Here is a 27172-nt window from a genome sequence, read left to right on the forward strand (position 1 = left end):
TATGAGTCCAATAATCTTTAGGCCTTAGGCTCTTATTCCTTGCTTAGACTCATTATGGTTTCTCAATTTGTCTCTTAAGAGATCAAAGTCCAGCCTTCAAAAATATGGACCTTTTTATTCTCTTTGGAAAGAAAAGAAGCACCTGGGCCCACCTTTTCTCTTTCTCTCTTTTTTTTAAACCCTTAACTTCTGTGTATTGGCTCCTAGGTGGAAGAGTGGTAAGGGTGGGCAATGGGGGTCAAGTGACTTGCCCAGGGTCACACAGCTGGGAAGTGTCTGAGGCCGGATTTGAACCTAGCCTGACTCTCAATTCACTGAGTTGCCCCACCTTTTCTCTCTTAATGACAGCTTTCTCTGAAATAAACAGCCTAGACTGCTTTCACTCATTACTTGCCATACAATAGAGATGCTGTCATTAAATAGTATTTCTGGTTCAGTTTCATGCTCCTCCAGCTATTTTGGATTAAGAGATCTGGTTCATTTAATCATTGTAAGAGTGATAAAAGATGTGACTGTCAAAATTGCTAGGGAAAGGGGCAGCTGGGTAGCTCAGTGGAGTGAGTCAGGCCTAGAGACAGGAGGTCCTAGGTTCAAACCCGGCCTCAGCCACTTCCCAGCTGTGTGACCCTGGGCAGGTCACTTGACCCCCATTGCCCACCCTTACCACTCTTCCACCTATGAGACAATACACCGAAAGTACAAGGGTTTAAAAAAAAAAAAAAAAGAAAAGAAAATTGCTAGGGAAGAAGGATTAGAGACAAATGCAATTTTTTTTTTAAGGGAAAAAAAAAACCAGACCACATGTATTTTTTTACCAATATGAGATGGGGCATTGGTTGGCTAGTTCCTTTCTTTCAAAGTGTCATAAGAATTTTATAAAACAATTTATCTTAAAAGGAAAAAGTGGAACCATCACAATAATGTACTTATGAAAATTGATCTCAAAAAGGTAGGTAATCTAGAGACTACTTTGATCCTAATTACAGATGAAGACCAGAGGTCAGAGTTAATAAATGGTGGAACAAATTTATTGGAAAATCTTTGTCTTTAGGCAAATCATTTTACTACAAAATGAGGTTAACATCTTTTCCCTCGAGGGAATTTTAAAAGCACATGTATTAAGCTTCTCTTGAAGAACTTAATTAAATAATAAAAGTCTTACCTTTTTTATTTTTTTAAATAGTGGGTATCATGTATTTGTAAGAATTTCTCTCCAAGAGCTGATGTAGTTGCTTATTTCCCCTTGCAAGTAACTATTTAAGATAGCTAAGATAACATAGGGCTCCGGTCTTAATTACTATCTTTTGATTATATTGTCATTTTAACTTTATGTTTCAACATTCAAAAACAACAGCTAGACTTGGCTAGAAGCACATTTCTTGACCCAAAAAATGCCTGCACCATTGAAAAATCATTTCCTGTAGGAGTTGAATCTAAGTCCTTTGGCAGATTTAACAAAATTTGACTTTAGTCCTAAAAAATAAGATCTATTGGGTACCCAATCCCTGACATCTTCTTTGATTATATATATTATTTTCAAATAAGGGCTTAGTTTAACTTTTCATAGAGATGCCAGGATTTCAAATTCCCTAGGATAGAGAAGATTTTCAATGGGGTTCTGTCAACTGGTTTTCAAAAAATATTTTTATAACTATTTCAATGTAACTGGCTTTCTTTGTAATCCAATGTATTTTATTTTATGCATTTAAAGATTATTTTGATCAAGGGTCTAATACATTTCACCAGACTGCTAAAGAGGTTCAAGATACAAGAATGGTTAAAAAGTCTTGATCAGGTCTATGACCTAAGCAAAAGTACATATTAAGTTCTAGCCACTGTCCAGCTGAAATAATAAAGGCTGAGTACCTATCCGGATCCAGCCAGATACAACTGGAGAGGGGAGACCAAGGCACAATAAAGACAAATCAGTCTTAATTGTGACAAGGCTCGTTTATTGTGTGCAGGGAGTGGGTTTATATGCTTCTAGGGCTGGGGTAAGGAATTTTCCGATGGTTTCAGGCCGTTGGTCTCGCCACGCCTATCCTGGATGAAGCTGGATAAGTTTCTATTCCTAACATAAGTTTCATTTCTTGGAAAACCCTTCACTAAGTTTCGTTTCTATGGTTTTTAGGTTTCGTTCCTTGGTCTCTGACAAGTACCCAAAGCCCAGCATAGGTCAAGTACTACAATTATTTTCAAAAAAGAGGATAATTATTTATAAATGACATTTGATGTGTAATTTATATTACTTAAAATGTACTGACTAAATTAATGAGAGAAAAGCCCTCAGAATATAAGGAACAACTACCCTTTGGTATATTTAGAACATGAAGTTTCTTTCAGTTTTGAAAGAAGCCTTTCCTTTTGAGTTTCTCTTTCATTATGCTTCCAAAGGTTAAAAGCAGAAAGTTCTCCTGCACAGAATTAACATAAAAAAGATCCCAATACTAAAAAATTAGAAGCAGTAATGATTTTGGGAGGTCAAAATAAACCTTCAGAGTCTTCAAGGGAATAATTAAATGGAAAAATAGGGATAAAAAAAAACAAAAACCCATCATCCAGTTTGTGTTCTTAAATTGTCAACTTTTAATAGAAAAATAGCTTGTAGCTGATAATCAAGAACTTTTATAGTGTTTTTACAAACCTGGTAGTATTTATCTCAATGCTACACGAAAACAGGCCTTAAATTACACAGCATTTTTTAAAATGTTCATATTTGCTGGCACTTGATGTTATAGTCAACAGACACAATTACTACTAAACTCAATAAAATACTTAGCATATACACACTTTCACATTCAATATTCTCTGACATTAACCATAAGTAACAACCCATCTTCCACAGAAAAGCTCTCTAAAACCATCACTAAAATTGTATATCCAAAGTCTCTTAGGGAAGCATATAAGGTTTATGGTAATTCAAGGAATGACCACTGCAATAAAATTCAAAAAACCCTAACTACTGTCTTGTGAAAAAGTTGTTGCTATGATTCGAATATATATATGTATATAGTTCAAAATATCAAGGTTTTACAAGGCAAATTCATTTTTGGTTTAGGAAGGTTTTTAAATGATTTCTTTACACTAATGGAAAGCAATGCCATGTTAAAGAAGGAAACTGTCATTTGGCAAATTCATAAACTTTCACATTTTGCAACTGATCCTCAAATACTGAAGTCCTGATTTTTTCCTTAGGCTTGTAAGAGGTCTATTCTAAACTTTGTGGCAAATAAAAATCACCTTTTTGTAGCCTAAATTTTGGGGATTTATCTAAGATTTCAAAGACTGCAATTTACTTAAAAATAGGTAAGAAAAAAATTACATTAGTACTTTGGATTTTCATTATCTGAACTAAAAAGTATACCTTTAAACTTTTTTTCCATCAACTCCTTTTCCCACCAGGTTCCTAATATAAAATCACAATGCAATCTTTCAAAAGTACAATGCTTATGGCAAATTCAGTTTTAAAATGAATAGCAAGCTAAATTCTTCAGGCCGATCAAAGCATCAACATACAGAATAAAAATCAAATCAATCCATCAAGCTGATGGATAATTAAATACTGAGGACACAGAGAACCTGCCATGTTAAGTTCCCATCTAGCTTATTTTGCATAGCATTTTACTATTAAAGGTAAACCCTGGGTTTCTTTCTTTAGCACAGTAAATTAGTAAATAGGTTGCATTTCTTTGATCGGTAATGTTCTTTAAATATTTATGCTTAAATCTGGTAATAATACATGACATGAATATTTCCAAACATTGTCCCCAACTAAACCAAATCAGCTGCTTCCACTTGTTTTTTTTTAATTGGATGGTGGAGGGGGGAAATGGTGGGCAGGTGGGTGGGGGAACTATTAAAATACATTCCATACCAATAAACTATTCTTCCCAACCAGTCTCTTTATAAGGAGCCCTGCTGCAGAAACGCGTTCCCTCTGGGGGCCACTTGGACCCAGACCTCGTCTTCCGAGAAGGAGCTGGAGCTCCCCGACTCAGAGTCCAGTTCACTGAGCCCCTCCAAGTCCCAGTCGGCACTGGACTCGCTGCGAACGTCATCCTCCTCCGTGATGAAGCTCTGGCCCGGCTCCAGGCACGAGGGGTAGACGCGAGCGGAGAGGCAGATGAAGCCCGAGTCGTACTGCAGCAGCCCCAGCATGGTCCCAATGTTGACCCAGCGGTCCTCGCTGGGCTCATACTCGTGCACGGTGACGCGGTTCTTTTTCCACTGCGGCGTAGCGGACGTGATGAGCAGCAGCTTTTGCCCATGCCGCACGATCTGGTAGTTGTGTGTGTCGGCGTCCAGGGGGATGTTGCTGATGCGCCTCCACTCGCCGCGTGCTGGGTTGTACACCTTCATGACCGGGATGTCACAGATGCAGTAGATCTCCTCGTTGAAGACGCAGGCCTCCTGGAAGTCGCTGCGTTTGAGCGAGGCGCAGTTCAGCCACTGATTGCGGCTGGGGTCGTAGCAGAGCATCCGTTTATTATTGACCGCATACAGATAGTCGTGAACCATGATGAGCTCAAAGGAGTAGAAGGAATGGGGCACCGGGGCCACTAGGACCCACTGGTTCCTCTGAATACTGTAGCATTCCACTTCTTTCAATTTCACTCCGGTCACTGGATCCCGACCCCCCAAGATGTAAATGTAGCCATTGAGGTAGGCCAGGTCCATCCCCTCCCTGCACATCAGGCGGTCAGCCAGCTGTTGCCAACTATTCTGAGCCGGATTATAGACCCAGAGCTGCTTCTTAGGCTGGGCCGCCAGGTAGATGTCGTTGTCTGGGGACACGCACACGGCCGAGGACGTGATGGTCCTGTTGTGAGCGAGACTGGTCAGAGGGGATGGCATGGTGTAGATGTCCCCCGAGTACGGGTCATAGCACAAGAAGGGGTCCTTGGGGTGTCCGAAAAAGATGACCATCTCTTTGGCCATCATGCCTATCCTGCGGGCGTGGCTCTCAGCCACTTGGCCAGTGGCGCTGCCAGGGGCTGGCAGGGCAGGTTGGGGGGTTTTGAGCATCACGTCTCCGTAGCGGGTGCGCAGGGCGGATTCAATCAGCCCGGGACAGTAACGTTTGATGTAGAGCTTAGAGCGTAGCCCCTCCAGGTAGGCACGGTCACGGTCCCCAAAGTGGAGCCAGCGCACACAGCGAAGCACCTCGGGAGCGCTAGGGCCGCGCTCCAGGGGAGCGGCCTCTAACCACTGCACTGCTACGGTGCACACGACTCGCTCGCTGTCCACGTCCAGGCTGTCCAGGCGCAGCACCTCCTGCAGCTGGGCAAGGCTCAGCTCAGCCAAGGACTCCTCCCCACCAGGGCGTGGGGCCCCGCTGAGCTGGGAGAAGTTGCGGGCCACGAAGGCTAAGGCCTTGGCCCGCAGCTGTGGGTGATCAAAGGCGTCGGCGAACTTGAGGATGGAAGCACAGTTGGCCACGTCGAGGCGGCGGGCAAGGAAGGCCGCACAGGCCTCGCGCACATACTCAAGCTGTAGCATGTCAGCGGCCGCGTAGAGCCGCTGCACGTTGGTCTCGCTGACAGACACGCGGCCAGTGTAGCAGTAGTCCAGCAGCAGCGCCAGCGACTCGGCATCCACGTCGTGCATGGTCACGCGAGGCTGCTGGCTCTCGAACAGGCCGCCCGTGAACATGCTCTTGAAGTAGGGGCACGCGGCTGCCAGCACGTTGCGGTTGCACGAGAACAGCCGGCCGGCCCCGGGCCCCCCGCTGGGCGCTGCCACCTCGATGGTCACATCGCAAAGCAGCCGAGCGTCGTAGAAGGACTTGAGCTGGGCCAGCAGAGCCGGGGCATGGGCCGCGTCCTCCAGCTCCTCGGGTCCGGAGAAGAAGGACGAGACCGAGAGCCCGGCCATCTTTCTGGGTCGCCTCCCGCCGCGGGGGTTGGGCAGGCGGCGGGGACGCGGAGGCTCCTCTCGGGACTGCGTGGTGGCGGTGGCGGAGGCGCGGGCGCCGGGGCTGGCTCTGTGGGTTGTCTCCTGGCTTCTCGGCCAGCCGCCGCGCAGGGCTGGCTGCAGCTCTCGCTCGAGTCCTGCAACTGGCTCCGCGCCTTTCCCGAGCCGCCCCTGCTGGACGCACAGGTTTCCCTTTTCCGCCGGCTGCGTCTCGCTCGCGTCTCTCGCCTCTCTTCTCCGCCTCCTTCCTCCTCTTCCTCCGCTCTCTGGGTGGCAGCGGGCAGGGAAAGCTGCAGCTGCTGTCCTGGTGACGGGGGCGGCCCCGGGAGACTACAGTTCCCAAGTGTCTCTGGGAGGCGCAAGGCATGCTGGGGTCAGGGAAAGGTCGGGATCGGAGAGCACGTCGGGAATTTTCGTTTCATTGTGTTGGATCGACCCCAGTATTTGTGGAAAAGGGGGTGCCCGTCATTTTCGCTTTTTAATCTGATTACAGCTGCAATTAAGGAGTAATTTCTGGTTTTGCAGAGAGCAGGGGATGTTAGGTGTGGAATATCAAACGCAGTTGACGTGTTTTCCTCCCTTAAAAATTTTTCTTTTAAAAATAAATGGTTCGCTGGGTAGGACTGGCCTTAAATATGACGTCACCACTTATAGCATCGACAAAATAAAGACAGTATCTTTAAAGGTATACTCTTCTATTCCCTTGAATTTGTTAAATGTTTCTAATGTTAATTGATTTCTGTCAACCCATTTAGTAATTCTCCTTAATTACTGCTTTGGGGTCAAAAGACAGGTGGTATGCTTTGGTAGAGGACTGTTGTAAAAGATCTCAAAAGGAAAAATGACAGCAAAGCTTTATTAATTATCATTCACCCATTCCCCCAGAAACTGGATAATGAACTACTTGGATCTTGAAAATTTGTCTTAATTTTAAAATTAAAATTTTTAGAATTAATTTTGAAAAATTCTGACCTTAATTGGCTTCATTTGGAAGCTTGTAAAATTCCCATGGAGAACATATATACAGATTTATAAACTAGCACCTGATTTGGGATATCATAATTAAGGATGCCTATTTAAATATGAGTGGGGGCTCTCTAACAAGGGAAACTGATGATGAAAGCATGAAAGAATTTTTAAGTGTCCCATAACTAACGTCAATCTATGGCATTCAAGTACCCTTTCATTTATACACAACTACAAATGCCTTGTTTCTTTTAAAAACTACTTGGTCAAATCTGTCCTCAGACACTTCCTAGCTGTGTGACCCTAGGCAAGTCACTTAACTGCAATTGCCTAGCAGCCCATACTACTCTTTTGCCTTAGAACCAATACTTAGTATTAATTCCAAGATGGAGCAAAAGGCTTAAAAACAAACAAAAAAACCCCCTCCAAAACCTACTTGTAATGGATAGAGCTATAAAATCCTTGATCCTGGAGTCAGAAATATGAGTTCAAATCCAGCCTTCAGTGCTTACTAGCAGTGTGACCCTGGTCAAGTCACTTAACCTCTACCATTTAAATTTGTAAAATGGAAATAATAGCTCCTACATCCACAGTTGTGAGGATCAAATGAAATCATATTTGTAAAGCTCTTAGCACAGTGCTTGACACATAGACACTATGTAAATGCCAGCTATTATAATTATTTCTTCAACCTTTAGTGGGACTGTCAGGTATTTAATCTTCCTAGGTTTGAGATAATAGAGAAACCAGCATTTATTATTAGCATGCCAGAAAGAAAAGAGGGTTGCTTTTTAAAAGTCCCTAATTCCTGTTTTCACACGACTTGGTCTTAGCTAAACTGTTTCTCAAACTGTTATACATCTTCAATATTATATTTTTTTATAATATAGTCTGCTTATACTGATTAACATTTTAGAAGTTCACATCAAGGTTTTGGGTGGTCATTCACACTGTTTCATAATCAGATCTTTTAAAGGTTTATTTTTAAAAAGGAAAGCTTATTTCCAAATGATATCTTGAAGGTTTTGCACTGTTTGCATGAAGCTTAGGGTTTTAGAAATTTATTTTTTTAGTTTACAAGAGCATCCTCCATTTGATGCCATTCTGGACATGCTTGAAAAAAGACAGCCAAATACATTGTTGATTGAAAACCTAATATTTAGAGTTTTTCAAGATTCAACATAGTTGAAACCTTTCCTTAGAATAAAGAGGGTTAAAAAAAAAACCTACTTGAGACAAGTACATTGTCTTTCAGACATAAATTTTAAAGATATATATAAATACGAGAGGTACTATAGCATACTGGATAGAAAGCTAGCCTCCTAAAGAGCTGGTTTCAAGTCCCTCTTTAGGCACACAATAGTTATGTGACTGGGAAAATCAGTCTCTCAGTTCTCTACTGAACTATAAGATTAAATTGCAGAAAAGATGCCTACTGGCCCTGGTAGAGGGAGGGAATTTCCTTTGTCAAAGAAATCATAGACCTTGTCCCTACCCTTTGTAAAAATATTTGTAGTAAGTAAAAAATATCAACATAATTTATGGTAACAAAATTTCTTTAAAACACTTAATAAAGGTCAAATGACACAGCTATAGAATCAGTTCAAATCCACAAACCATTAAGTGTGGATACAGTGTTAGGGTGAGAAGGATAATGTACACAAGAATAGTACCTACAAGAAAAATTGAAGAGGAAAGTGCTAATGCAATGATCTAGAACAGTGATGGGCAAACTTTTTTTTTTTTACAAATCAAAGCATATTTTATTTTCTTAATTTCTTCCTTTCTTTTTTAAATTTAAACATTTATTAATAATCATTTTTAACATGGTTACATGATTCATGCTCCTACTTTCCCCTTCACCCCCCCCCCCGCACTCCCCCCACCCATGGCCGACGCACATTTCCACTGGTTTTGTCATGTGTCCTTGATCAAGACCTATTTCCAAATTGTTGGTAGTTGCATTGGTGTGGTAGTTTTGAGTCCACATCCCCAATCATGTCCACCCCGACCCATGCGTTCAAGCAAATGTTTTTCTTATATGCTTCCTCTCCTGCAGTTCTTCCTCTGATTGTGGGTAGCGTCTTTACCATAAATCCCTCAGAGCTGTCCTGGGTCATTGCATTGTTGCTGGTACAGAAGGATGGGCAAACTTTTTAAAGAGGGGGCCAAAGCAAAGGAAATGCTCATCTGTCAGTCTGTTTCTAAGGCAATTCTTTCAAAGTTTCATTGTATTGTAGCCTACTCATTGTATTTGTCAGATTAGGAATAATGACATGCCTGCCAGATAGAGTATTTCAGGGGGCTGCATCTGGCCTGGGGCCGTAGTTTGCCCATCACTGATCTAGAACAGTCCAGATCCAGAGAAAGAACTCTGGGAGTAGAAAAGCAGAAGAAAAACATATGATTGTTCACATGGTTCGATGGATATATGATTGGGGATTTTTACTTTAAATGATCACTATTGCAAATATTAATAATATGGAAATAGGTTTTGAACAATGATACATGTATAACCCAGTGGAATTGTTCATCAGCTCTGGGAGGCGGATGGCAAGAGGGGAAGAAAAGAACATGAATCAGGTAACCATGGGAAAAAATTCTAAATAAATAAAAATTTAAAAATGTAACTGGAAATACTTAAAAAAAAGAAAACACAAAAAAAGAGGAAAATGCTAGAATTAACAACTGGGAAGGTGGAAGTTAGAAAGGATGGATGGTAGGGTATGGCCACAGAGAAGGAGACCTAACCCAGATGGTTTCACAGAGAATGGTGGGATCTTTGCTAAGGAAGGAAGAAAAGGATTCTGAGAAGTGGAAGTGTCAATACACAGAATGGGGACATTTTAACAATGAGTCTAGGGAACAATGATTAATCCAGTTTGATTGGAACATAGAGTTCATGAAGGGCAGTAGTGTGAAAGAACACTAGGAAGAAAATTCAAAACTAAGTCATGGAAGACTTTAAATGCCAAAGGAAAGGAAATGCTCATCTGTCAGTCTATTTCTAAGGCAATTCTTTCAAAGTTTCATTGTATTGTAGCCTACTCATTGTATTTGTCAGATTAGGAATAAGGAGTTTTTCTTTTTTGCCCTCATGGCTTTTGAGTAGGGGAGTGACATTTTAATTCAACAGATATTTATTGAGTGCTTACTATGTACAAAGCACAATGCTATGCTCTGGGCAAGAAATTTAAAATATTGTCAGATCTATACCTTAGGAAGTTAATTTTCCCATTGTGTGGAAGATGGCTTGGAGATTGACACCAGAAGCATGGAAAATAAAAATTTCAGTAATTGATATGTGTACAATGTTTTTACATTTGACTGAACAATTTAAATGATTAATAATAGCATATATATGTATATGTATATATATATATAGCACTACTATGTACTAGGCATTATTCTAAGTGCGTTACAGTATCTCATTTGATCTTGACAACACTGAGAGGTAGTCCTATAACTCGTTTTGTGAAGGGCACCACTTCACTATTATCCCCATTTTACATTTGAGGAATCTGAAGCTGAGAGAGATTAAATGATTTGCCTAGCATTGGGCCAGCAGCTAGGAAACCTCTGAGGTGGGATTTGAAATCGGGTGTTCTTGACTTCAGGATCACTGCTCTATCCACTGTATCACTAATCTGCCTCAGGATAAAGCATTTATCCCCATTTTACATATGAGAAAGCTGAGGCTTTGAATGGAAGAATACTCAACAGAAATAAAGATGTTTGGAGGAGGTAGAGTTAGATGAGAGAATAAATTCCATTCTAGACATTTTGCATTTGAGGTTCCGAAAGTAAGTTCAGGAGGAAGGATCTAGCAGGCAATGACTGGAATTGAGGGAAGAAATTAGAGCTAGATATATGGACTGAGGATTCCTCCAAATAGAGAAACTTGAATCCATTGAAGTTAAGATGACCTCAAAGGTCTTCTTTTGTATGTATATGTACAAAAATTTTTATAGCAGTTCTTTTTGTATTGGCGAAGATCTGGAAGTTGAGGGGTGCCCAACAATTGGGGAATGGCTGAACAAATCATCATATATGATTGTGATAAAGTACTATTGTGCTATAAGAAATGATGAAGAGAGGAGGTTTGAGAAAAACCTGGGAATACTTATATGAACTGATGCAAAGTGAAATAAGCACCAGGAGAACACTGTACACAGTAACAGTGATATCATAAGAATGATCAACTGTGAAAGACTTAGCTGACTCGATCAAGACAATTCCAAAGGTTCTGTGATGAAAAACACTATCCACTTCTGGAGAGAAAATTGATGACCTCTGAATGTAGATTGAAGTATACTTTAAAAAAAATTATTGCTTTATTTTGTATTCTTTTGAAATATGGCTAATATGGAAATACATTTTGCTTGACTTCACATGTATAATCAAAATGGCTTCAAGAAGTGTGGGGGGAAGAAGGATGGGAGGAAGAGAATTTCGAACTCACAATTTATTAAAATGATTAAAATTTTTTTTGCATATAATTGGGAAATATTTTTTCAAAAATTTATTTATTTAAAGCCTTAACTTCTGTGTATTGGCTCCTTGGTGGAAGAGTGGTAAGGATGGGCAATGGGGGTCAAGTGACTTGCCCAGGGTCACGCAGCTGGGAAGCACCTGAGGCCAGATTTGAACCTAGGACCTCCCATCTCTAGGCCTGACTCTCAATCCACTAGGCTACCCAACTGCCCCCTAAAATTTTTTTTAGAAAGACCTGGAAGGGTGTGACAAAATATAGAGAAGATGGTCCAGGTTAGAGCCTTGAGAGAACAACTATGCTTATGTTAAGGAGGTGAGAGGTGGGTAATAATCCCATAAAGGAGAAAGAACAATAAGACAGGTAAGGATGAGAAGAAAAACCATGAGAGATTAGTGTCAAAGAAACCAAGGGAGGAAAGAATAGCCAACTATAAAAAAATGCAGAGATCAAAGAGAATAAGAGCTGAGAAAAGGCCTTTAGTTTTAGTAGTTAAGACATGGTAAATATGGAGAAAGCAGTGTCAGTAGAATGTTAGGGTTAGAAATCATATTGGAAAGGATTGAGAAGTAAATGGTGCTGAAGAACTCGGGAGAATGAGTGTAGAGGATTCTTTCTGGGAGTTTGTCCATGAGAGGAGAGATATAGGATGATAGACTGAGGAGATGGCAGGGTTAAGTGAGTTTTAAAGGACAAAGAAAGACTTAAGACAGTGATTCCCAAAGTGGGTGCTACTGCCCCCTGGTGGGTACTGCAGTGATCCAGGGAAGGGGTGATGGCCACAGGTGCATTTATCTTTCCTATTAATTGCTATTAAAACTTAAAAAAAATTAATTTCCAGGGGTCTAAGTAATATTTTTTCTGGAAAGGGGGCGGTAGGCCAAAAAAATTTGGGAACCACTGACCTAAGAGAAGGCACAGTCTCTTGTATATAATAGGCTTTTAATAGAACATTTTATTGTATTGCTCAATTTCATGATTTCATGGAGCAAGCTTCCAGAAGAGATGAGGGAGAGAGATGGGATCAAGGGCACAGGTAGAGTGGAATGCCTTGTTATGGAGAAAGGGGCTCCAGTTCCTCAGAGACAGGAGTAAAATAAGAGATAGTGCCCAAGTCTTATTTAGTATTCATCTCCTGCATTTATCTTCCTGGCATTGTCCTCTGCACATTTTAGCAAGAGCTTAATAAAAGTGTGTTACATTGTATTAAAATGACTACTTAAAAAGATTTAGATTAAGCTTTCTAGTAATTCAAAAGTCAAATGCAGGAAATATTTTTAAAGTGTAACCAGATTAAAAAAATATACTTAGAAGTAAAGTAACTTTTCAGCTATATTTTCTCTATTTCTGTTGGACTTGGCTAAAGCAGCTCACTAGGGCAGCTAGATTGCACAGTGGATAGAGTGCTGGACCTGGAGTCAGGAAGATTCCAAATCTGGCCTCAGACACTAGTTGTGTGACCCTGGATAAGTCACTTAAGCCTGTTTGCCTCAGTTTCCTCATCTGTAAAATGAACTAGAGAAGAATGGCAAACCACTCCAGTATCTTTGCCAAGAAAATGGCAAATGAGATCATGAAGGATTGGACATATCAACAAAAATGATAGAACAAAGTTTTAGTCTTTTATTTGTATTTCTAATAGGGTCCATTTCAGTTCTTTGATTCAGAAGATTTAAAGTGATTATCCAAAAATTCAACAAGGGCTTCTTCATTTGCTGACACTAGTAGTCTTTGGATCAGTGTATCCAGAGGTCTCCCACCACATAAAAATTCCTGAAAAAAGAAATAAATATTGTTCTGAAAGTTTTTTTATGAAGAGTTGGTGAATAGAAAAAAGATTAAAAAATCAAAGTCAAATGTAGCCCTCAGTAGTGAGAGTGGACCCCAATAAAATCAAAGCCGTCAGTCACATAGTCCCATGATCTCACCTGAGGTTGCTAACCTCTCCCCACTGTACTTTGTAGAAACTGCATGTCCTTCCAAGAACTACTGATGCAGGGATTCTATGAGAATCTGGGTTAGATGGTTACACACTGACATATTGATTTATCAGCCTATTGAAAACTCTGTGTAAGCTTCAGTGAGGTAAACCAAGTCATTGTAAATCATTACTAACCATTGTCCATGTAAAAAAGATTACTTAATCCTCTGGCTCATGTAACATTGCCCTATAAAATACTAGCTGTGATGGAATAAACGTCACCACAATTCGCCATCAGTGTCTTGTGGTCCTCCTGATCCCAGAAACTTATCCTTCTCATCCTGTCTCCTGAATCCACAATTAATTACCTCCAGCTAGCCTAACAGTCAAGCTACATATTGGTTTCTTTTTTTCACCTACATTGTCACATAAAATCAACAAAAAATTAGGAATAAAGTTGACAACTTTTGTAAAATTACACTAAGAACACTAGTTCAAAAATGCTTCCAAAAACCCAATTTGAATTCTAGGTAGTTCTTAAAAATTACAAATTGGTAGTATAGTTTACCAGTCAGTCTTTTCTAATATTATCTAAAGTATCACTATTCCAAAGCTCTCAGTAAATGGATAAAATAAAATTTAACTTGCAAAGTTGAGAATAAATTGCAGCTGGCTCCAAAATGGGAGACAGCAGCTATAAAACTGAAGAGCATTGGGTTCTTTCTGCTACCAATTAGCTGTGTAACTTTGGACAAGTAAGTTAGCTTCTCTAGGTCTCAGGTTCCTTCTCTAGAAAATGAAGGATGCACTCTAGGCATCTTGTAATAAGGGGGGTAATGTGGCTGATAGCAGGGGAGCTGGTGGTACAAGTGAGTCACCTGGGCCAGGGAGCCTGTAACTACTGTAGCTGGTGATTTGAGTCAGTCAGGGATATGTAGCCTGGGCTGTGATGCCCAGTCAGTCTCCCTGTTATCTATAGGCTCCTTTAAGATGGAGAGTGAGGATCCCCTCCCTGCTGGAGTGAAAGCAGTACTCAACAGGAAGTGAAGCTCACACACTTCCTGAACAAAATGGATGCTTGCCCAATACTTCCTTTGGAGTCAAGTGGTTGCTATTCTCCCCTCTCCTCAGCCCCTTAGCCCAGGATGATGTTATAATTAACTACAGGAGCTCACAGTTTCAGGAAAGGGGTTTATTTAAACACAGAAGGGAAAACTGAGGAAAGAGGGTTTAGGGTCCTGAGAAGCTGTTGCTAAGGGTGACTGGCCAGTGTTGGCAATGGACCTAGAAGGTAAGATCAGGTTGAGGGAACCAGCCCCTCAGCCAGAGATAATTTTCACTGCCCTGATGTTATGTGATCCACCAGCTAGACAGATGAAGTTGATGAATTGGTTTAGGGGTGTCTCTGTTGCTAGGCTACTCTAACCTAATTCCTGCCCACTTTCCAACACCCACACCTCCCTTCAACCTCCTTCAACTTCCTGGGGCCCCCAAGGGGAAGTCAAGGGGAAGCTAGGTGTCTGGGTGAGGTCAAGGAAATCAGAACCCCCCAGGTTGGTTCTGCAGGGGTATTTATAGTCCCAGCTCAAACTGTCAGGTCTTGGGACTGGCACCTGGTGGGCCAAAGTTCCATTCTCCTAACTGCCAGGATTGCCTAGGGTAATTTGCAAATGCAAGGAGCATAAATCCTGCATTACAATTTGCTCATTTGTCTTTCGGAAATACGCAAATTGGGACATTTCCAGGTCCCTAAGTTCTCAAGGAATTCTACACTTACACTAGGACTAAACTAAACTATCCTCTTATTCCTATCTAAGCATTGCAAAACAAGAAAAGGGTTTCTTAGCTCCTATTCTTACCCTATTACTATTCTAAGCTAAACTAAGACAGGTTATAGGAAAGGTAAAGGAAAGAAATGGGGAATAAAGTTTTACAAAAATTTTGAACAGAAAGGAAAACAAGATTAAACACAAAACATCCACAGAACAATCTTAAAGCAAACATTAGCTAAATAAACTAAGTAATAAACTCTAGCTATGAAATTTTTTAACTTCATGTACCAACAATAAAAGTAATCACTAAGAAAAACTTGCAGCGAGTTTCTAAAACCTAATTCAACCTTCCTAAAAGTTAGTATGTCAATATGTTAGTACACTTATGCCTATGTTAGGAAGCATTAGTAAAGATAAGTAAACCTAACACTAAGTATAAGCCTTTTGGTCAAACCATAGACTTAAACTATGTACAATATTTACAAAGAAAATTCTGACCCTGTTCTAACTTATCGAACTAACTATTCTGTCCCTGTGTGTTAGCAAAAATTATTACTAAGTAGGCTACTACTAAGGGTTAGTAAGTAAGCATTTACATATTTACATTCTTTAAAAGAAATGTCAGATGGTCTTGGGTAGAAGGTGTTTGAACCAAAGTAAGAGGAAAACTCTAAACTAAGGCAGACAAAGCCTTCTCTCCCATGTGTAAGTTAACATTTCATATGTATATGTGAAGTCAGAAATGTATTATGTGTTGTCCAGTATGATTTGACCGTGTGATGAAATGTCACATACTTACTCCTTTGGCATTCTTCTGCCAATTGCATGTACTGAGTGGATGGAATTCTAAAGTGTCGGGCGCAGTGAGAATTCTGTTGGATGTAAGATGTGCTCTCCAAATGCATGGATCCAACTCTGATCAGATGATCCTCTTCACTGCGCTTTTGTACAAACAATGGTTGTATAGACAAGTCACGGTTATCCTTGTAGTCCTCAATGTTGATGTCCTTGCGATGATCCGCGATGTCAGCAATGCCCCAATTGTGTCGTGTGATGTTACTCCACGCGCTTGTCAACTTGAACTGGAACTGTTCTTCAGTTGTGTTGACTTGTGTCATGACCAAAGTTTTGTGTCTATGAAACTTTTACTAATCTTTTCTTCTTTCTCCTTCTTGCGATTAAATAAAGTTGATCAAAGTTAACAAAGAGTTCATTATGATATCATTTGTTTCTTTGCAATTATTTGTTGATGTCACTATCTAGGTCTTGAATTGATTGAAATTCAGATGTTGTCTCTGCTTCTGTAGCTGATTCTTCTTCACTGTCATGATAATTGATGGATGTTTCTTAGTGACTGCTATAGTTGAGAGATAGTCATTTGGATGTTGGTGTAACATTTGGTTGCTCCCTGACTCTTGTACCAACTCGGGCTCATAAGTAAATTGCTGGAAAGCTATGGTCTGATCTTTAGATTGTGGATTTGTTATGGTCTTGCTACTTGGCTGGCTGATTGGTGCTAATTGATCATTGTGCTGTATGATGACTAGGTCTTGTTGTTCTTGAGTCATATCTTTTGCTGGCTTGACATGGAACCATGAATCCCTCCCCTTAACCTTGATTGTACTAGGGGTTGTTAAGATTATTTGGGATGGACCATGCCACTTATGTTCTAACACAGACTTCCTAGTAAAGATTCTGATTTAGACATAATCTCCAGGCTGGAAGCCATGTAGACTATAATCAAAGGGAACTCTTTGATGTATCAAAGCCAACTTATGAAGCTGATTTAAATGCTGTTAGAGTAACTTAATGTATTCATAGAGCATTCCATACCCAGATGTGATAGGTTATGGATGCTTTGAGGTGACTTGCCATGGTAAGGTGGATGTCGATATAGCATCTCAAAAGGTGACAAATGAGTGATACTATTGGGCTGGCACCTAAGATGAAATAATGCCAAAGGTAATTGCATCTGGCCACTTCAAATGTGATTCAGCACAGATTTTAGCCACTAGGGTTTTCAAAAATTTATTAACTCTCTAAATCTGTCCGCTCGATTGGGGTCTGTATACAGAATGCAGATGTTGTTTGACTCCTAGGTTTTCATACACTGTAGCTAGAATTTTGTGTGCGAAGTGCAAACCACAATCGGATGCAATGTGTAGTGGAATAGAGGATCTTGGTATTAATTCTCTAAGCAAAACCTTCACTATAAACCCTGATGTATTACATCTGGCTGGAAAAGCCTCAGGCCACTTGGTTAATCTATCCACAATCACCAATGCATACCTATAGCCCTGACACCTTGCCAAGGTGATGTAATCAATTTGTATGCATTCAAATGGTGTAAAGGCCAATGGTTTGCCTCCCAAACTGTGGACTTTGGTAACAGTCTGGTTGAACTGCATACAAATTCTGCACCTCTGTAAAACTCTCATTGCAACTTCATATATGCCCCTTGCATTCCAATACCTAGTTATAGAGTCTGCCAGGCCCAGACTTCCATAAATACCCTTTTTGATGTAATGCATTGCAAAAGGTGAAGTACAGGGATCTAGGCAATATAGGTTTTCCATTTTCCCCCAGCCAAACTCCATTAGCTAAGTATGCACTGTGGTGTTTCTTCCAATCCTTTACTTCCTTTGAGGAGTATGCATTTTTGAAATCAACTTCCTCCACCAAAGACAAGTTCAGGACTGAAATTGGTCCATATCTTGCCCCAAATTTGGCTGTAATGTCAGTTCGTCTATTCCCTGATTCCACTGGCCCTTGTATTTTGCTGTGGGCTCTGCAATGAAGAACCAAAACTTGGGCTGGTAATTGGAGTGCTTCTAACAGCTCATTTATTAAAGTGCCATATACACTATCTGTTTGCCATTAGATGTTATGAAGCCTCAGTTTTTCCAGAGTCCACCGGAATGATGCACTACTCCAAAAGCATACCAGGAGTTGGTGTAAATGTTAACTCTCTGATTTTCGGCTAACCTTAGAGTGTGTATCAATCTGACCAATTCTGCCCCTTGAACACTCATAGTAGATTGTAGGGATGAGTACCAAAGGGTTTTAGAGGCATTTACTACTGCTGTACCAGTAAATCTCTGATTGCCTACTAGGTAAGATGTTCCATCTGTGAAGAGAGTCAACTCAGGATTTTCCATGGGACTATTGGATAGATCATCTCTTGTCTTATGCACGATGTTAAGTGCATCTTCACAGATGTGTAGACTCTCTCCTTCCAGAGGTAAATCTGGAATCAGAGTTGCAGGATTTAAATTTTTGCACTGGTGAAATGTGATGGTTTCATTAGCCAACAGGATTGCTTGGTATTGTGATAACCTTTGGGAGGTGAAAGCTTGGAGTGTAGTGTTCCTTAGAGTAGATTCCACTTGGTGTGGGGAAAATACTCTCAGCTCACCCCCTAATACCAAGGAAGATGCTTTCCTAATCATGATGGCTACAGCAGCAATAGCTCTCAAACAACTTGGCATTCCACAGATTACTGAATCTAGCTTTGAGCTATAATAGGCAACTGGTTTAAGAGTATTCCCAAAAGATTGTGTGAGAACACTAGAGGTTATCCCTTTATCCTTATGAACATAAAGGAGGAAAGGTTTTCCATGATCAGGGATTCCTAGGGCAGGCGCTGATAGAGTTAGCTCTTTGAGCTTTTCAATGGCATGGATATGCTCTTTAGTTAGTTTCCTTCCTGGTTAGCTCTATCAGAGGTTTAGTGATGAGAGCATAACCTGGAATCCAGTTTCTACAGAAACTTGTTACTCCTATGATTGCCCAGAGCTGCCTCTTAGTTCTAGGCAAACTCAACCTCTGTATATCTTGTGTTCTCTTCTGGGAAATCTTCCTGGAGCCCTTTTCCAAGATGAATCCCAAATATTCCACTTTTGACTTCACGAACTAAAGCTTGGGCTTAGAAATTTTATGGCCCCTCTTGCCTAGCTCTTTAATAAAGTGCACGCTGTCTCTATGACAGATTTCAGCAGATGGTGACATTAGCAGGATGTCATCAACATAATGCACCATCTTGCTGTCTTGGAAAGTGATTGAGTCAAGGTCTCTCTGCAAGACTTGGCAGAAGACTAAGGCCGAATCCAAAAAACCTTGGGGCAAACGGGTCCATAGGACGGACTTGCCCTCCCAAGTAAAGGCAAACAGCTACTGGCTGTCTCTGTGCAGGGGAACAGAGAAGTAGGCGGAGCAGAGGTCTATCACAGTAAACCAAGTAGTTTTGTTTGGTATAGCTGTTATGATCTGAGATGGACTAGGAACCATGGCATAGGTTTTCTGCACATGGTTATTAACAGCTCTAAGGTCTTGTACCAAATGCCATTTTGGCTTTCTTCACAGGCATGATAGAGCTGTTGTACTGTGAGAAGCCATATCTTAAAATACCCTGCTGTATTAAACTCTCTATGATGGGTTTCACTCCCTTGATCGCCTATTTGCTTAGTTTAAATTGAGGAATTCATGGTGGTAAACCTTCCTTCATGTCTATTCTTACTGGCTCAGCAGACAAAATTCTGCCTACTGTAAATATGAAAAATGATAAAGGCTGGTATAAATATATAATTTAGTATTTTAATTAAAGCCATGTTTATAGATAAAATCATTAGACCATGCGCTTGTAAGCATTCAAAACTACCGCCTCCATTTACTGTCTCCTGTTTCCTGGCCAAGAGCCTACTCGCAAAAAGAGACCACTCCCTCCTAACCCAGGAGATTTAAACCCTTCCCTGCGTCAAGATGTAAGCCTTCCCAAGCCCAAAAACCGGAAACGGAAACCCGTTGGACCACGGGAAATGTAGTTTGATACATTTCCCAAATTTCACTTTTACAATACCTCATTAGAATTTTTAGCCCAGACATAATCAGGTATATCATCAGGAACCTGGTAGATGCTGTCACTTTGTTGGTAAGTTGGTTCCTCGCTACATGGGTCTAAAAACAAAATGGGATGATGTTTCAGAGATCTCTTAGGCAGGTGGAGATAGATCTGCCCATCTGGTTGGCATTGGATGGTGGCAGCTATTTTACACAAGAGATCTCATCCAACAAGGTTCGAAGGACATGATGGTATCAATAAAAAAGGTGTGTTTGAGTTAGAGGGCCCAATTTCACCATTTTGACTTTTAGCTTTGGGACTTGTTGAGCTATCCCTGAAGCACCTCTGATTCTCAAGCTACCCTGATATTTGCATCCTTCGGGAGCCTCACATAGAATAGAGCATGTTGCCCCAGTGTCAAGGAGGGCATCATAGCAAACCCCCCGATTTCCAAGCTAACAAGGGGTTCCCTGTTGCTACTGGAGTTTACTGGGACTAAGGGTAATAAAGAATCCTCAGTTGTATCTGTGCACTTGGTTTGGATCCAGTTATGCATATGGTCTTGTGCAAGCACTTCTTCAAGACTTGTATGGTCACTGTGAGCTAAATCAGAACTTCCTGCAGCACAAACAGGCAAGTTTTGACTGGGAGATTCAATACAGAATGTTGGCTTAGAGAGCAGGCACTCTCTCTCACTCAGTGCTGGAGAGTGAGTAACTGTGGTTACTAGGCTGAGCTCTGCAGAGCCCAAGGAACTTTCAGGTTGGCTCTGACTAAGGGCTGTAGAAGTGGGGGTTTGACTTGTTTCACCATCCACTCTGCTATCCTGTGAACTACAAACCCCCAGATCGGGAGTTTTCCCATCAGTTGTGTCAGGGAATGTTTGATAGACAGTTTCTATTCTTCAACACCTCTGGTACAACTCCCAACTCAGAAGCTGTCTGGAGTTCACTATCTAGCTCTCCAGTCTGTGTGGCTGAAGTCAGTTGATTTGTGTCTCCAACCACTGAGCAGACTTCAATAATGTTATTATTGAGCACACTAGCCACTGGAGATGACAGCTGATCATTTTCCCTTCCCCAAGCTTCTGGTTTGAATTCATCAGCTAAGAGGTTGAGAAAGCTAGATGTAGAATTCTCTGAGCAGCTGCCAGCAGCCAGCAACTCAGTGGGCTGCACTGGCAAAGTCAAGCCTCTGTCAACATTACAATCTATCCATGAACATTTTATGGGTCCACCTCTGAATAAACTTAAACATTTATGCTCCCTTCTACTAAAAGTAACCTTTCCATGACATGTTTCTCGGGACTTGCTTCTATTCTCTCTCTATTCCAACATGATTATCTCTCTGGGATTTTTTGTAATCTCCCCTCTACCACACACCTACTTTTATCCATACCCTTCTAAAACTTCCCATTGTATGTTACACCAGTATTCTAAGAGGTCATTGTCTGTCATTGGGAATTCAGACACACAAATATATAATAAGACCTTCTAGTTTGTGATACTTTTTACATACATGGTCTCTTTTGATAATCCCAATGACTCTGTGAATGTACAATTATGTTGCACATAATAGGCACTTTTTACAAACTGAATTCCAGAATAATCAACTTGGATTTGCATGGTTTGTTTCAATCTGAAGACTTCAAAAATACTTTATAAACCTCTGACTACTGAATATAAGAAGGGATTGGAAGTCAGAGGACAAGTTTCTGATTACAAGAACATTTACTGAATATTGAATGAATTTAAACAAGTCATAAATTTTATTATGAGAATTTCCAGTCCTCATTAACCATTATGGGATAAGATAAGACAGTTAAACTGCAGTTTATTTACTCAAAATAGACACATACTATCAGTAGGAGATGGACACATGTGCCCCACAGTTCCACTATTTATACATATATAAACACATACAGAGTAGGGACTCAAAAATCTATGTATGTGTAATATATGTTATATATGTATAATATATGCATGTGTATATAATATATGCATATATACTCTGTGTGTGTATATATATATATATATCTCAAGTACAGTCACAGAAAAGTGCTTCTAACAAAGCAATTTATAGTGGAAAAGGTACTTATTTTAATAAGAGATGATTAAATTTTTACAAAGCAAAGAATGTGTCCTTTTTAGCCTATCCAAGTATACTAAAAAAAACAGTACCTTCTTTATCAGGGAGTCAGTTAATAAGCATTTGTTAAGGGCAGATGACTGGCTTTATCAGATGTGATAAAAAGACAACTTCTTTGAATTAAAAGTCCCTTTTACTCTCTTAAAAATCCTCTTTCAACTGATTCATAGTCACAGATTTAGTTGGAAGGACCTTAAAGATCACTGAATCCATTCAATTGCCGCCTCCAAAATGAAGTATTTCCTGATCCACTCAGATGCTAGTACTGACCCTGCAAAATGATCTTGCATTTATTTTGTATATATTTATATGTATATATGTTTTCTTCCCCTGTAGATAAGCTCCTTGAAGGAAGAGCGTAGGCCCCAGTAAAATCACAGCCATAGTTTAGAAGTAGTCAGACGCGTTAGCTTCCTCCCAGCCCCTGCTACCCCTCCCCCCCACTGTCCCCTGCCCAGTATTGGGAAGATGGAATTGTTTCTCCCCTATTTATTCTTTAGACCAGGGATGGGCAAATCTTTTTAAAGAGGGGGCCAAAGGAAAGTGTAAGAAATAGAATTAATATAGAATGATAAAATTAAAAATATCATGGTTTCAAAGGGTTTATTGAAAGTTATTTAGAAAAATGAAGCCACATGCCTGTTGAGTTATTTTAAAGGGACTTGCCATTTACCTGCTCTTCCCATTCTCCTGCTTGCTTCACAGTCACAAAGGAGAGGAAGTACCAACCCAGGTACTCCACTATTTAACCTTCTGTTTACGTTATTAGGTAATTGCCTAGTCAATTACATAAGCCAGGAATCATGGGAAATGTAGTTTCAAGGACCCCCAAATTTCCAATATCACAAAAGGAAATGCTCATCTGTCAGTCTGTTTCTAAAGCAACTCTTTCGAAGTTTCATTGTATTGTATCCTACTCATTGTATTCATCAGATTAGGAATAATGTCCCACAGCCAGATAGAACATTTCAGGGGGCTGCATCTGGCCCAGGGGCAGTAGTTTGCCCATCACTGCTTTAGACTTTAACCACCAAGAATGTGTACACCCCACCTCACTTAGAATAAAGTGGTGAGGGGGGAGGTCTATAACCCACGTGTGCTAGTGACAAATCAAAAACAAATGACTGCCCCCGGCTAGTCCAAAGCAAGGTTAAAGCTGTCATTTGTCCACATTAAACTGGAGGGTGGACACAGGAAGTGAAGAAAAGAACTATCTTTTAAATATGATGGTAACTTCCTGTGAGGGGGATATAGCCCTTTGAACTTGGCCAAGGAGCTCGGGTTTGAGACCTCAGACTGCTTCCTTTTGGACTGTCATGTGGGTGAGTGAAAAAGCTGACTCCCTTTCTTTGGCTTTTCTGGAGGCATTAGTCTCCAAAGAGGCCTTGTGGCTAGAAGCCTTGTTTAATTAACCTCTGTGCCCCCCTTTGTTGGGGCCTTTGAAGCCCTTCCTGGTTCGGACCAGGTAGGAGTAACTCTCTTTCTCTCATTTTCTCTATTTTCACTCTTCCTATTTATAAATAAACTACCATAAAAGTCATCCTGACTTGGGTTTTTAATTTGGAATTGTGTAATCAATTCCTGGTTACCGAAACTCTTAAACATATTCAGTCCAACCATAATTTTTACTCCTTACAGCATGAGAACTTAATCCAATTCCTCCCCAAAATACTAAATGTCCTGCCAAGAAATTATTGATGCAGGAATTCTATGAGAAACTCTTGTTAGATGGTTACACATTGACATATTAAATTATAACCTATAGAAAACTCTGTTTAGTATCACTGAGGTAATCTAAATCCATTGTCTCTATCTTGTAAATCATTCCTAACCATTGTCCCTGCAAAAGGCTTAAGTAGCTAGCCTATGTCATTTCCCCTATAAAGTGTGAAACTCAAATCATTAAACTTTGTCACTGATCAGCAAGAAGCCTCTGTGTGTCTGGCTTGTCAATCTGTCAGTTTAACTCTCCTGTAATCCCAGAATCATTTATGTTATCCTGGTTCATTGACCCACAAGTAATTTGTTGAGCAGTTTCAACAGAAGGGACTGTTTGATTTTTGTCATTGAACTTCAGAGCCCAGTACAGTGCCTATTACTTAGGAGGCACTTAGTTGTTTGCTATCTTCATACTCAAAGAGGACCAAAATGACATCACTGGGTAACATCTTTTAATTTGATCATGAATTGGATTTAAGTGAGGCAGAGATACACAAAGTTTTTGACTCTTCCAGAATCATTGAGATCCATTGGCAAGACAGAAGTCAAAAAGACTGTCACTGGCCTGAATTAAAAGTCATTCTATTTACATCTGAGAAAGGTAGTCATTACTGAGGAAAAAGAATAGGATATACAAGATTCATAGAAACTTAAGAAACTAGGAAATGAAAATATTTTGGTATAAAATAGATCATTTATCTTAAAGGTTGAGATGGAATAATTGTTAGGGAATAGGGCAGAACTGAGTTAAAAAAAATTAAAACTCTCCTGGGGTCAAACCATGAAAGCACCATTTCTCCCTTTTTTAAACATGACCTGAATAAATTCCTTTACTTGTCCATTCAGCAGGCAAAGAAAAGTAAACTATCCGTGTGTTATAATTTTTATGAGTATCTTTGAACTTTGCTAAAAAGATGCTTTAGCCCTGACTTCCATCCATATGAACCTTCTGATCCCTATATGGCTTGGCATTATAATGCCCATCATTTGAGTAAAGATTCACACACTGTGATGTTCTCATAGTGGACAGTAAAGAAGAAATAGAAAGAAGATACAGCAACATCCTGGCATACAAAGGCAACACACAGGTTTTTTTAACAGGTGCGTGGACACTTCAAAAGGGGGCGCTAAGCCAGGTGTGGTAACCGCCCCCCCCCCATAAAAGAGATCCTGCTGTTACTGAAAGGTCAGTTGGGTGAACCCCTCAAGGTTCAGGATGCCTGGAACTAATATGGTGACCCACAGGGACAAAGGATCCCCAGCTGCCCAAGCGGGTGTCCAGGTTAGAAAAAAGGAGCAGATGGAAATTTCCTAACTAATCGGCATTGCTAAGACTCAGGAGGGCTGCTGCTTCTCTAACCTGGGTGAGACTGGGAGACCCACTCATTCACATACCCACACACTTGAGCATTTAGGTAATTAAGCCCCAGGCAAGGCTATAAAAGTCCTCAGCTTAGGGTTGTTCTCAGGCTAATGGTCACATTTACAAATTCTGCGATACTGACAATGCTGTTCATTTGTTTCAGCCCTGTCTGACTCTTTACTAACCCATTGGGGATTTTCTTGGTAAAGATAACAGAGTGGTTTGCTATTTCCTTCTCCTGCTCATTTGAGGCAAACAGGGTTAAGTGATTTGCCCAGGATCACAAAGTTAGTAAATGTCTGAGTCTGGATTTGAATTCAGGTTTTCCTAACTACAGGCTCCATGCTTCATCCATTGGACCACCTAGCCACTCTGTGGACAAATACAAATTGACAAACTGAATCCAGATTGCTTGTTCACATTTAGAATTCAGTAATGTGCAATTAACTTGTTTTTTAACTGGAAATGAAAAGTAGATAAAGCAAAGTCAGAGGGAATACCTTAATATTTCGGGTTTCATAAGAGATTCTATGGTCAGTGACTCTGTCCTGGGTGAAATTGTATGTCCGAATTCTTTCCGACTGGGCTCTTGTTCCCACCTGTGTCACAACAAATAGCAATATCTTAATTATATTGTTTTATAGCATTTTTACCTACATATTCTGTAACTTGGCTAGTCCCTGTAATCATTTTTTATAGAAACCCTTACCTTCCATCTTGGAATCAATATTGTATATTGGTTCCAAGGCAGAAGAGTGGTAAGGGCTGGACAATGGGAGGTTAAGTGACTTGCCCAGGATAATATGGCTAGGAAGTGTCTGAATCCAAACTGGAACCCGGGACCTCCTGTCTCTGGGCCTGGCTCCCAATCCACTGAGCCACCTAACTGCACCTAGTCCTTGCAATTGATATTCTGTTTTAAGAGATTACATTTTTCTAGAAGAGGTACATTGAATCCTAAAATCTTGAATCTTGAATGGATCTTAGATATTATGTAGAGTGAGAAATTAGTGTATTATTCTCAAAGTAATAGTTATTAATATCTAATTGGTAAAGCTGTTCCCCCCTAGCCTGCCATTCCATTTCTCTTTAAGTTCCCTTCCAGACAAGAATACCCCACTCTTCTCCCAGTAGGACACTTGCCCTAGGGCAGTGATGGGCAAACTATGGCTCTTGGGCCAGATGTAGCCCCCTGAAATGTTCTATCCAGCCATGTGACATTATTCCTAATCTGATGAATACAATGAGTAGGATACAATACAATGAAACTTGAAAAGAGTTGCCTTAGAAACAGACTGACAGATGAGCATTTCCTTTCCTTTGGCCCCCTCTTTAAAAAGTTTGCCCATCACTGTCTTAAGGGGATTCCAGAACTTGACCTGTCTTAGATCCTTTTGTCTTGGGAGTTTCTCTCAGGAGGTCAAGCCCTATGGCTGGAATGATACTCCTATACCCCTTATTTTAAAACATCATCAGCCTGCCCCTTCAGGGAGGCTTGATTGTATCAGGATTCTCCTATAAATAAGGATTTTTTTTTCTGTCAATTTTTGGGTATTCTGTCTTGGGTCAATGAATTGAGACAGTGCTCCACATTTCTTTCTCTCTCTCTCTCTCTCTCTGTAAATGATTGCATTTTAAGTGATGGTTTTCCAGAGGGTGTACCTTGATAATTTCAAGGCCCCTTTAAATTTCTATTTCACACAATATCATCTAATTCAACCTATTAATTTTATACGTGAGGAAACCGAGGCTTCATGAGAATAATTCATTTATCCAAGGTCTCTCTCTTTGTCTCTTTGTGACACACATACACGCACAAGATAGTGGCAGAGTTGGAATGAAAAGCTCATTCTATAGACTTGGCTTTTTCTCCACTACGTGACAAAAACAAGGAATGGGCAGCAACTTTTAAAAGGTATATATATATATATATATATATATATATATATATGACAGGGGTCTAATTACTCAAATATACAAGGAGTTAAAGGGGCAGCTGGGTAGCTCAGTGGATTGAGAGCCATGCCTAGAGACAGGAGGT

The 27172-nt window shown here is 40.4% G+C and overlaps 2 protein-coding genes across 3 annotated transcripts in view; both read right to left on the reverse strand.

Annotated features, from left to right (window-relative positions):
* Positions 1 to 2576: 2576 nt before the first annotated feature.
* Positions 2577 to 6382, reverse strand: LOC123241878 (kelch repeat and BTB domain-containing protein 7-like). Its single transcript, XM_044669380.1, has 2 exons — positions 6350 to 6382; positions 2577 to 6243 (listed from the first exon to the last, which is right to left on the reverse strand). Exons 1-2 carry the CDS (start codon positions 6380 to 6382, stop codon positions 3904 to 3906), a joined length of 2373 nt encoding a protein of 790 aa, XP_044525315.1. The 3' UTR covers positions 2577 to 3903.
* A 6589-nt stretch (positions 6383 to 12971) lies between these two features.
* The window catches only part of MTRF1 (mitochondrial translation release factor 1), a 34871-nt gene continuing 20670 nt past the window's right edge, over positions 12972 to 27172 (reverse strand). The window contains exons 9-10 of one of the 2 annotated variants that reach the window (XM_044667383.1): positions 25632 to 25730; positions 12972 to 13144 (exon numbers count right to left, since the gene is read on the reverse strand). In XM_044667383.1, coding sequence (XP_044523318.1) covers positions 13022 to 13144; positions 25632 to 25730 — 222 coding nt within the window. In that variant the 3' untranslated portion in view covers positions 12972 to 13021. The remainder of the gene's footprint in view (positions 13145 to 25631; positions 25731 to 27172) is intronic. The other variant, XM_044667384.1, reaches the window with a different exon arrangement.

The sequence above is a fragment of the Gracilinanus agilis genome, chromosome 3 (assembly GCF_016433145.1).
Source record: "Gracilinanus agilis isolate LMUSP501 chromosome 3, AgileGrace, whole genome shotgun sequence".
Taxonomy (NCBI): domain Eukaryota; kingdom Metazoa; phylum Chordata; class Mammalia; order Didelphimorphia; family Didelphidae; genus Gracilinanus; species Gracilinanus agilis.